Below are 11,739 nucleotides of genomic sequence, written 5' to 3'. Positions count from 1 at the left end.
AAACGTATTTATTTATTTGGGGGGTTAAAATGTGCGTCTTTTTCTTCTTAATGAAACAGAAACTTCCACGCGGCGTTGCTGTGCGTCACGTGACTTCTGATGAGACTTGAGCGGAATCGAAAGTCTTGGCGTGTTGTATTCTTGTTGCAGACTTGAGAAAGATGAGCACCATGCAGAAAAGATACAGCCTCTTCGACAGAACGCTCAGATTCGTGGACAGAGAGGATGAGATGGATTGTAAGTAGACTCGCGTTTCAGTCTCCGGTTGGTCGCTGTGAAATCGCATTTTGTGACCGCATGTGTGGTTGTTGGTTTTCATAGTTCTTTGTGAGGAATTTGCGCCTCCCAGAGCAGAGATGTCCTGCGGTCACGCGGTCACTCCCATGTCTCTCACCAACTGGTGCCGCAGGTTGTTGGAAGAGGTACGTTCGATTCATTCACCATCACTAAAACCAAGTAGGGGTGTGTTTGGGTGTGTGGTGGTGGGGATTTTGGCGATATATCGCGATATTTCGTACCAGTATCGAACCGGTATCGATTTAAAATGCTGGCAAAACGTTATTGAATTATTCATGAAGGTCCTAAGCGTCTTACAGCTAAAGGACTGGAATCAATCCAGTTGTACAGTTTAGAACCAGAATCGCAATTTGCTACAGTCCGTGTGTTGAACACTCATCATGTCTCACTAACCTTGAGTGGACTAGGATTTGTGCAGGGGGAGAGGAGACTTTGGCACGCCCATTTTAGTTGCTGTGTCTTTAGTTCGAGCATTTTAAACATCCAATATTCTGATCCAACATGACGTGTATTAGGAAATACTCAGAAATGCAGTTTGAACAGTAAATTTGTTTATGCAAGTCCTCTGGTTTGAGAAAAATGCTACAAGAAAATTTTAAAAACACACAAAAAGACAATTTTCATTGGAGTTTGCATAAAAGAATCTGCTGACGAACTGAATGTAAATGCAAAAGCACACAATAACACCTATTTATTTGAATAAAAAGTATGTTTTTCTAACTATTCTTTTTTCTTTCTGTTGTTTTAGGGTAAAAGTAAGTTTGTTTGTGGTCAGCCCAACTGTAATAAGGAGTGGCCGTATGTGGAAGTTCGTAAAATGGCTCTACTGACCCCGAAGGAAAGAGAATACTTTGAAAGCACAATGGCTAAAAATGCAGCCAGAGAATATTTCAACTCCAAAACAGTGAGTATCTAATTCAAAATAAAATAACTCCTTTTACTGAAACCTGTTTTCTCTAATAATTTATTATTATTTGTTGTCACAGTGTCCTGGATGTCAATTCTTAGTGACGAGGAAAGATGAGTCCAACCTGAGTGTGCGTTGCCAGATTTGCACAGTAAAGAAAAGACGGCCCTACGACTTCTGCTGGCAGTGTCTGAAAGAGTGGAGGGGTCAGCCAAACGGAAACCACTGTGATAATGACGGCTGCATCAACGAGGCTCTGAAAACTCTGAGGACCTGCCCAGAAATCGTCTTTGAATCAATTAAAAACGTCCGGGGGTGTCCTTCCATCAGAGCCTGTCCCACCTGTGGATCTCTGCTGGAACACACCTCGAAATACTGTAAGAGCATTGTGTGTCCTCGATGCAAGGTCAAGTTTTGCTTTGTGTGTCTAAAAATCATGACTGAATGCACAAAAACAAGCGGTCCGTATCAACCCTGCTCTAGCCGAGTCGCCCCCAGACAGACCTCCATTCCTGTGTGGCATCGGTGAAGAAATCTAGACTTTTTCCGTTTGCCTTTTTTTAAGATTACAATAAAAGGGAACTTTAATAACAGCTGTTGTGTTGAGATATTGTTTTGGTACTAGGCGACACCAGGTGAAGCAGTGAGTGAGAGACAGGAACCGTAAGAAAAAGAAAAGAAGTGTGGTGCAGAAAAAGCATGTTGCAGCATGTTCATGTTGGAAATAAAGTTCAGTAAAAATACACACCTGCGAATTATTTCACCTGCCACACCGGCAACATAACAAATTGGCCACAAGGAGAACATACAAGTTCTATGGTGAGAGACAATGACTTCAAACGTGCCGTTTCCAGATGTTGGTCTGCCGTGCCCAGGAGACCCGATCATACCAATCAAGACGTGGATTTGAATGTTTGAAAATGATCTACTCGTTAGAGGTGTGTATCTGTTCCTCTCAGACAATTCGATACACATCTCAATACATGGTCCACAAATAGATTCATAAAGGATTCAGCTATTTTTTTGGCGATATGATACAGTCAGATTTTTTTATCATAAACGCTAGAATATAGATATTTCTTATATGGCATTTAAAGCTATGAATAATAATGCATGGTATTTGACAGAGAAATTTATTCAGGTATTGACTTGGAAGAACCAAGCTTATGATTGAATGTCTTTTTGTTTGCATCGCATGAACATAAAAAGACAAAGACTAGAAAAAAAACAGAGAAATTGCAGTTTACCAGAAATCTATTATTTACTCCTTGATGGATTTATGGACAGAATTTCTAAGCGCAGCCAGGGGCCGGAGGGGGTCTGGTTTGGGGACCACAGGATTTCCTCTCTGCTCTTTGCAGATGATGTTGTTCTGTTGGCTCCATCGAACAGGGACCTCCAGGATGCATTGGAGCGGTTTGCAGGCGAGTGTGAAGCGGCTGGGATGAGGGTCAGCACAGCTAAATCTGAGGCCATGGTTCTGGAACAGAGAAGTAGTTTGTCCTCTCTCGGTGGGTGGAGTGCTCCTGCCTCAGGTGGAGGAGTTTAAATATCTTTGGGTCTTGTTCACAAATAAAGGACGATCGGAGCGTGAGATCGACAGGCGGATTGGAGCAGCGTCCACCATTTTGTGGTCGCTGTACCAGTCCGTAGTGGTGAAAAGAGAGCTGAGCCAAAAAGCAAAGCTCTCAATTTACCGGTCGATCTTCGTTCCAGTACTCACCTATGGTCATGAGCTCTGGGACATGACCGAAAGAACAAGATCCCGACTACAAGCGGCTGAAATGAGTTTTCTCCGCACGGTGGCTGGGCGCTCCCTTAGAGGTATAGGGTGAGGAGCTCAGTCACCCGGAGAGAGCTCGGAGTAGAGCCGCTTCTCCTCCGCATCGAGAGGAGCCAGTTGAGGTGGTTCGGGCATCTGGTCCGGATGCCTCCTGGACGCCTCCCTGGAGAGGTGTTCCGCGCATGTCCCACTGGGCGGAGGCCCGGGAAAGACCCAGGACACGCTGGAGAGACTATGTTTCTCAGCTGGCCTGGGAACGCCTCGGGGTCCCCCCAGAGGAGCTGGAGGAAGTGGCCGGGGAGAGGGAAGTCTGGGCATCTTTGCTTAGACTGCTGCCCCCGCGACCCGGTCCCGGATGAAGCAGAAGAAGATGGATGGATGGATTTTATAACTTTTAACCAACATAATCTTGTTCATATTTGTGGTATTCAAACGATACTGCAGTTGCTCCATCAATTTTCAATACGTATCTATTTTTTACATCCCTAACCAATACTGCTGGTACTCCCACTGCCTGATCGATTTTTCAATAAGTATCTAATATCTTTTAAATCCTTACTACCTGACATCAATGCCGGTGAAGATGCATGGCCATAGATAAGACTAAGGGCCTTTTCATATCATTGTCTGGGCTCTGAAGGACAGTTGATTTCCCACACTTTAACGTACACAGGTAACACGTTAACTACAGCCATTGCTGCATCTTGTCCACATTTTAATCCGACATCAAATGTGGTCACGAAGCACCACACGTTCAGGAAGAGAGTACAGGGTGCCCAAAGACCCATATTGCATTATATTGCTGCCCTAAGATAATGCGCTTCTCCTTGTGATTTTGCTAATGCAGACGACATGATTCGGGACTAGCTTGTGGAGCATGTTGATGACCCCGCATCAGAGAAAGGCTCCTGTTTAAAACTAACCTGACGCTACTCCACCTGAGTCAGTTAGTGAGCAAATTAAGTCCATGGCGGGTACCCAGCAGGCATTTGTGCAATTTGTTAATACACAGAACTCGGCATGCAGGTGTAGACATCAGCATTTTCCTGAAAAAAACAGTACAAAAGTCTACTTCTACCCCTGCTACATGCTTTGATTGTGGATCTGAGAAACACTTAGCTAATTCAAGTGAGTGTCAAGCAATCGAACACCCTGCAGGAACTGTAACAGAAAAGGACATTTTGCATAGCTTTGCCAATCTTTGTTGACCCATTCAGTTAAAGAAGTGAGATTACTGGAGTACACACTTCTGTTGGTGGACAGAACAACTGCCCCACACAGGATACATGTTACTGTGAACATTGAAGTGGCTGACGGTTCACAGATGATGAAACTCCTTCATTCAAACACGATCATGAAGGAGAAACAAATAACTTCAGTTTGTGGCTGGTCAGGTTTATATGACACTATGAATGAGATTTAAAAAACAGCTGTAAAAACAAAATGCGTTGAGCAAGATTTGTATCGCTTTGACTTTGTGCAATGAGCCTCTACGAATGAAGGTGGCAGACAAGTGCCAATAAACACTACAAAAACAAAAGAAGAATAATCCACTTCCCTGCTGTGACCTGCGTGTGTGGCACATGCGGCCAGTGTGTAAGCACCATTGACTGTATAAGAACTTGTACTTAAATTAGACTGTCTATGGTAAGCACTAAATAAAAACCTCAGGTCATAAAAAGTATCCAGTACCTTCAACATCCTGCAGGTGGTGGTATCGTCTAATCCACCCATCAAACCAGCCCTGCATGTAGGGTGCAGAATACATTGGTTTCATTTCTGACAGAATCAATGCAAAAAGTCACGTTAAACCAAACGAGGAGAGCCAAATTAAACCAGTGATGCTTGTGTGTGCAGCCATGCAAGAGTTAGAAAGGATCCTGCACCAACTGCTTTCAAAAGGAACCGCAGGGAAGCTGGAACCAATGCAAAAAATAAAGGAAAAACAGACTCACCCGTATGCACCATATCACCCTCTCGGTTTTTTCTTACTCTAAAGGATATAAGGTCATCCTCAAGATTTTTTTTTAATCTGTTCTTAAGATATTTATATTTATTTTCATTTAGAGTTTCAGACATTTAGACTCAGTTAGTCTTTATAACATAGCATGAGAGTCTCAAATGTGCTAAAAAGACTAAATTAAAGATAGAAAACTATATTATTTCGAACTACGAACATCTCTTGTTGCATACTAGATTAATTGTGGGAGAAATTTCTTTGTTTTGCTTTGTTTCTTGTTTGTTTGCTTTTGCTCTTTTCATTTTCTCTGTTTTATCATTGTTCTTGTTCGAAAATAAAATTATATTAAAAAAAAAATTAAAACATTCAAATGATTGGGTAAGGAATACGTATTCAAACTTGGTTTGTGAATTGTAAAAAAAAAGAGCTCATCCATACTATACTCCAGAAAATACAAAATAAGATGCTACTGACAAAAAAACAGGAAACATTCTGTGACTTTTAATGTTTTAATATATACACATATTCATACACAAGCGTTAAGATTTTATTGACAGAACAAGATTTAAAAGTTTTGACAGTATTGAGCTGAAAAATACTATTTTTATAATACTTGGCAAACCAAGTAATGCTACACACACATTTTGTTTGTTTTCAAGCATTAAAAACAAAGGAAAAATACAAAAATGTATCAAACCTTTTAAAGATATAAATTCATAAACTGATTGGAAAATAAAGACAATAGGGTGATGTCATTTTCTTGACATAATAACATGCAAACAGACTTATTTACACTTACATATACAACACACTCATGATTCCATGAAATATAGTGATTGATCAAATGGAGATTGATTAATTGTTTGAAAAGTAGTGGGACAAAGTAAACGTGTACAATCCAACCACTATTATGTTGCAATAAGTTGTTTGTTATATTCTATTTGTATTTAGAGGAAATATCATTAGGAAAAAAGCCCCCCCCCCCCCTTTTTTTTTTAAGATATCACTTTAAATAATCACTGCTTTTTACATTTTTTTTAATTCAAAAGATTTTCTGAATAAGAACACTACACAACGTAAAAGTCAAAGTTTGGGCTGAAACAAAAATGTTCATTTTTAACTGTTGTTGGTCACAACTTATGAGTTTTAGGGTAGAAACAACCACACACCCCCCCTATTGCTCTAGGATCAGCTGGGTCAATAGTTATGACTTGTACCTGTGAGCCAGCAGAGTCTCGCCCCCTGCAGTCGTGACTGAGCTCTGCTCGAGTTTCTCGCGTCAGACTTTCAGACCTGAACTGTGTTCTGGTTCCGATTCCAGAACCTGACTGTGAACCAGCAGGCTCATGGTGAGCAGAAATATGATTCATTGGTTCCATTGAGGGACCAAAAGGAGTCGAAATAACCAAAGTGTCTGTGGGAGCAGTGACATATTCAGCAGGCATGTTGTGCCTTGAGTAGGAGGGACAAAGAAATGCTGTATTACCTGGTGAATTTTGGTAAATTGGACAGGAAGAAACAGGGACTGGAGACACTGGATTGATGTCATACCAACACTGAGTGTTATACATAATTTGCTGACTCCAGCTCTCAGTATACTCAGGTATGTTGTGCTGTGAGTAGGAGGGATTAAAACATGCCGCATGACTTTGTGAGTTTGGGTAAGTCTGAGATAAATGAAGGTAGTTTGGAGAAACCAGATGGTAGCCACACCCATGAGTGTTAGATAGCATTTGCTGATCACTGCTTTCTGTTTTTACGATTTCATTTGTGAGATCTGTCTGCCTGTCTCTCAAAGTCATGGTCATTAATGATTTTGTCAAATGGTTCACTGAATCACAGGTTGATGGAGCTCTGTGTTCAGGTGTCATCTCTGTGCTGCATTGTTGGAAATTATAATGTTGAGAAGCATCGTAACATTGCCGCTGCATGTTTGATCCATATGTTGCATCCTGCTGAAGGATCTCATTTGAGTGCTCACTTTGGTGATCTTCTTGGTCACAGGAATTCTCTGAATCTTCTCTTTTTTCCACATTAGATCGTGGTATAGAATCATTTTTTTTCCCTGGACTTTGATTTTTGAATCTAACTGAAATTGCTGAACGATGTGATCCTCCAGAACGATGAACAGAATCAGAACCATCATCACACCCATCATTAGTCAGTGTAGTTCCTCCAGTTTGTGGAAGCTGATCATTTGTTCTCTGTTTGTTTCCAGTATCTGTGTCTCTCTGTTGAATACATGAGTTCTTCCTGCTTCCTTCATCATGTTCTACATTCATGTTTGAGGGATCATCTCTGCTTTGACCACAGGCTTCATTGCTTAAGCTTTCAAAATCTTTCACTAAAGCTGAGACATTACTGCTGTGAACATGTTCTGCTCTGAAATCTCCTCTTTGAACTTCTACTGTCTCCATATTTCTGTTGCTCTGGATACTTCTCCCTGTCGAATTTCCTGTATAAATGTTGTTCTCAGTGGATTTGTTCTCGCTCTGTTGCTCATGCTGTGTTGATCTTCTCCTGTTCTCTCCCTCTAGTTCCTGACTCCTCTCTGAAGATCTCACTCTGCTTTCATCTCCACTGCTCTGTAACGGATTCTTATAAAGGTCATAAAATGTCAAATGTTTGGAAGCTTTTGTCTGGTGTTCTGGTATGTTTTCTTCTTCTTTCTGCTTCTCAGCACGCATCCTCATCTGATCTTTCAAGTTTTCTTCTTCTTTCCACAAATTCACCATCATCTCTTTTTTCAACTCTTCTTCTTCTTTCTTCAAATTCATCCTCATCTGATCTCTAAAGTTTTCTTCTTCTTTCCTCAAATTCACCATCATCTCTTTTTTCAACTCTTCAACTTCTTTCTTCAAATTCATCATCATCTGTTCTCTAAAGTTTTTTTCTTCTTTCTTTAAATTCATCTTCACCCGATCTCTAAAGTTTTCTTCTTCTCTCCTCAAACTCTTCATCATCTGATCTTTCAAGTCTTCTTCTTCTTTCATCAAACGCATCCTCATCTGTTCTTTAAATTTTTCTTCTTCTTTCCTCAAACTCTTCATCATCTGATCTTTCAACTCTTCTTCTTTCTCCACACTAATTATTTTCTTCTCAAGACTCTCCTCTGTTTCTTGTCTTTCTTCACTGTCACAGCTCTGTGGTTTCTCATGGCTCCTCTGACTGTCTACAGTCTTCTCATTACATTCTTTTGGTTCATTTGTTTCACCTCTGAGTGTTTCAGAGGATTCAGGTGTGCACTCCTTGTTACTTTCTTCATTCAACGCTTCGTCTGCAGAAACTGAAGTTTACCCACAAGACAGAAAAAAAGACATTTAAAAATATATCACAAACATTCAGAAAAATACCAATGGAGCATGTTTGGGATCTCACTTTTCCTGTAGAACAGCAGATAAGCACTCCGAGATCTAGTGGGATCAACATGATATACATCATTATTATAGTTAGGGATTATGTGGAGTGAAATAAAGACATGGAAACTTACGTCTCCTTTGTATCCAGTTGGAAGAACTGATAGTAATGCTGTAAAACAATGTAGAAAACTTCATTATAAATAAAGATTCTGTGCAAAACATCATTTGTAGATAAAATCACTGAACAATACGTACATTAGCTCTATCATCATTAAAGTGATACCATTTCCCATCCTCGTGGGACTTGATATTTGCAGTGTAATGTCCACTTTTTAAATAACCACGATGTTCCACAAATGCATACAGCTCATATGTCTGGTTCTGGAAACAAAACATACAAAGATTTAAATGGTCAACACACAGAACAAAATAGTGAACATAACAGATTGTGGATCTTACCTGAATCTCTAGAATAAGAGGAAGCTCCACTCTGCGCTGCACTTTGTAATAATGCATATTACTGTAATTAAACTTAAACCTCTTCAGCAGCAGCATCAGAACTTCAGGATGTTGTTTCAGTTCAAGTTTCTGATTGAAAACAAAAATATTGGAACCATTAGTACCATTTTGATCTATTTGTACCATTTCTATTTTAAGACTTTTTACAAAACAAAAGTACTTTATAAATATATGGCTTTAATGATTAGATGAATTTTATAGATACAAATTATTTTTTAACCCAAAGGGCCACAAATCCAAACTAATCTAAGTTAAATAAAGCAACAAATCAAATATAAAAAAAATAGAAACTTACAACTGTAGAATCAGTTTTGGCATCACAGTCCTCACAGAACAGCTGGTCCGGACCGCTGACCTCTGACGGATGGAAGTATTGAGTGATGCCGTCCTCCTGTGACATGTATTACTGTTATAACATGAGCTAAAGACACACAGTGTTCAGTCGTCTGTGATTGTGACTAAAGGATGTTCACTAGAACTTTTCTTTGAAAAGACGTGATTTAGAAAAGTCTTCTACCACCATTCACATAAACAGTGAAGGTAACTGTCCATCACTGATTCTGAAGATTTTCCTGCCTAACAAGAAGATGGAAATCTGTAATGTTCTTCATAGGTGCTGTGAAAAAACTATTTCATGTGCAGTATTGGATTTTTTCTTTTTAAGGTTTTCTCTATAAGACATAACTCACCCATTCTCTGGCCAATCAGAGCGCTTCAGCAATTATCTCATTCCTTAATTTATATGTTTTTTGAAATATTAACACAGAACAAGTGGTTCATTGGAATTTCAAAGTTTTTCAGTAATGTGTCACTGTTATGTTGAAAACTACATGTGTTTATGAGTCACATGATCATTTACGTAGCAGCTAACAGTTGTTGTGTTAAACATGAATTTGTCAATATGTGTAGAAAAGGGATCTGTTGTTATTTTTCTGTATTCTGTAACTTATAAGGATAACAAAAATTCATGTGCTGTGATCAAACGTCTCCATCTACCTTTCTGCACTTAACAAAGTGACCACTAGAGTGCAGCGTTTTACTGCATACTGTTAAGTGCCTGTAGATGGAGCAGTGGAAAGCTGACCCCATGTATTAGCAGTTAATTTGAGAACTTATTGATTTGTTCTGATTCATATTTTATGCAATCCTCTTAGTTTTTAACTAACACAGAAAAAAATTTAGTTTTGTATTTCACATTTGGTTTGTACAGAACCACTGAGTCACCAAACGACGGTATGTGAGCGTAATGTGGAGATGGAAACTGGTCCAACAGTCCCCGTCTGTAGTGGGTTAACACATTTATTTAAACCAGAACAATACTAGCAGATAAGGAGCTTCTTCCCCACAGCTACACTTCAACTGTGAGAGACTAAACATAAAAATATGAAACCAGGAAATCCCACTAAATGGGGCAGAAAAATTATATTTTGGTCCTAATAAAAAGTAAAAATTCTACTCTAAGACCTGATACTTCTTCTTTAAGAAGTTATTCTACTCTTCACTTGTTACCTGTAATATTGTCACTTGCTTGAACTAATTATCTGTATAAATGACACCTGTCCACAACCTTAAACAGTCAGCCTGCAAGGCCATGACTGCTCCAATAGCTTAAGTCTACGGGGAAAACCAAAAATGGGATTATAACAACAACTAGACACCAATGAGAAAAAGGAACACTGTTTATTACATAAGGGAAACAAAGAAACTGTGCCCTGATTAGCAAAAGGGCAGAACACTTAGTGTGCTGGGTTAAACAAAAAGGCAAAACAAAGGAATTGGAACCTAAGACTGAGTGGACAAAGAGAGGAAAAGAGAATTAAACAAACCAACACCAAACCAGCTAAAACCCAACCAGCTCCTCAGCCTGCTTCAATGTGTTTTCCTGTTTTCTCTATAATAAACATAAAACACCTCTTTCACTTTTTTAAATGAGAAAACTTGAAGAATCAGTGACTCAGAAATACTTTTATAAATATGTACATAAGATAACTAGGAATTGGACAGATTTAACCCTCTGTGCTGAACAGAAGTGTCAGCTAAAATACATTTGGGTCTATTTGCATAAATGAAATGCTACATCATCAAACCTAAATATTATTGAGAATATTGTGGAGAAAGAAAGATTCCTCACAACTCTGTACTCTGCCTCTGAATCCACCAGTTCCAGAGGGAGACTCCAGCATGGATTATCATCACATGTCTCAGTGTCACATTTGGAGCATTTGTTCTTGACTGTCAGCACACCCTGAAATATCTGCAACGACAGAAGACAAAGCTTACCAACTTTTCATCCTTTATTCACCTGTCTCACATTTAATGTGAAGATCATACCTGAGACGCTTCAGTATTGGTTATATTCCTCAATATGTTCTCAAAGCATTCAGCAGCATCAGCCTGAACATAAACTTCAGAGGATAAAAAGATTAATAACATTTAATTTAAATGGTTATATGACGTTTTCCAGTATATTTAGCTTAATTTCAGGTAAATTAATTGATTTTCATTATGACAAAATGACTAAACAGGTTAAAATTACATTAACTCAACAATATAACTTAAATATAGTCTTTCACTTTTTCATTGTTTGAAAATGTAAAACTATTAATTAACGTGATTCATTTTACCATCAGTGATTCCCAGCGCCTTCGTGATTTTATAAGTATTGCCGTTTTGTTTCTTCAAGTCATCAAAAAGCTCCTCCAGATGACTATCTAGTGATCCGGGGGGGCTTCTGTGAGGACCGTGAACACAACATGAGAAACAGTTCTGATGCTTGATGGACAGACCGTTTCTGCGCGTGCGCAACAAACCTCTGGAGGGCTTCTGTGAAGTCTGGGGTCATGAAGAGCACCTGCAGGACGCTGTTCAGGTAGCAGGTAAACCCCTGGTTCCAAATCCCTTTATACGGGTCACC

At 39.3% G+C, this 11,739-nt stretch overlaps 2 protein-coding genes across 2 annotated transcripts; one reads left to right on the top strand and one right to left on the bottom strand.

The window, feature by feature from the left end:
* Nucleotides 1-200: 200 nt before the first annotated feature.
* LOC112155966 (probable E3 ubiquitin-protein ligase ARI8) lies at nt 201-1,949 on the top strand (the record flags this gene model as incomplete). The annotated part of the gene is given in 4 exon segments (XM_024288061.2): nt 201-237; nt 322-422; nt 1,046-1,201; nt 1,284-1,949. Coding segments are annotated over 4 exon segments (744 nt in total), but the record flags the coding sequence as incomplete, so codon positions are not given.
* Nucleotides 1,950-4,945: 2,996 nt separating this feature from the next.
* LOC112155961 (ubiquitin carboxyl-terminal hydrolase 47) lies at nt 4,946-11,733 on the bottom strand. The gene is made up of 10 exons (XM_024288052.2): nt 11,636-11,733; nt 11,450-11,556; nt 11,157-11,230; nt 10,957-11,079; nt 9,121-9,216; nt 8,766-8,894; nt 8,562-8,687; nt 8,438-8,475; nt 8,326-8,360; nt 4,946-8,233 (listed from the first exon to the last, which is right to left on the bottom strand). The coding sequence occupies exons 1-10, from the start codon at nt 11,665-11,667 to the stop codon at nt 6,078-6,080; spliced, it is 2,916 nt and encodes a 971-aa protein (XP_024143820.1). The 5' UTR covers nt 11,668-11,733; the 3' UTR covers nt 4,946-6,077.
* Between the last annotated feature and the right edge of the window lie 6 nt (nt 11,734-11,739).

This window comes from Oryzias melastigma, linkage group LG18 (assembly GCF_002922805.2).
Source record: "Oryzias melastigma strain HK-1 linkage group LG18, ASM292280v2, whole genome shotgun sequence".
Taxonomy (NCBI): Eukaryota; Metazoa; Chordata; class Actinopteri; order Beloniformes; family Adrianichthyidae; genus Oryzias; species Oryzias melastigma.
The sequence above is the reverse complement of the archived record's forward strand: the minus strand, read 5'-3'. Positions and strand labels throughout refer to the sequence as shown.

Excerpts from the sequence above, each read along its gene's own strand:
- LOC112155961 (XM_024288052.2), bottom strand. The coding sequence starts at position 11,667 with ATGACCCCAGACTTCACAGAAGCCCTCCAGAG. Across the intron at positions 8,688-8,765 it reads CTCTTATTCTAGAGATTCAG|AACCAGACATATGAGCTGTA; the intron begins GTAAGATCCACA and ends TTTTGTTTCCAG. Across the intron at positions 8,234-8,325 it reads TCTGCTGTTCTACAGGAAAA|TTTCTGCAGACGAAGCGTTG; the intron begins GTGAGATCCCAA and ends GGTAAACTTCAG.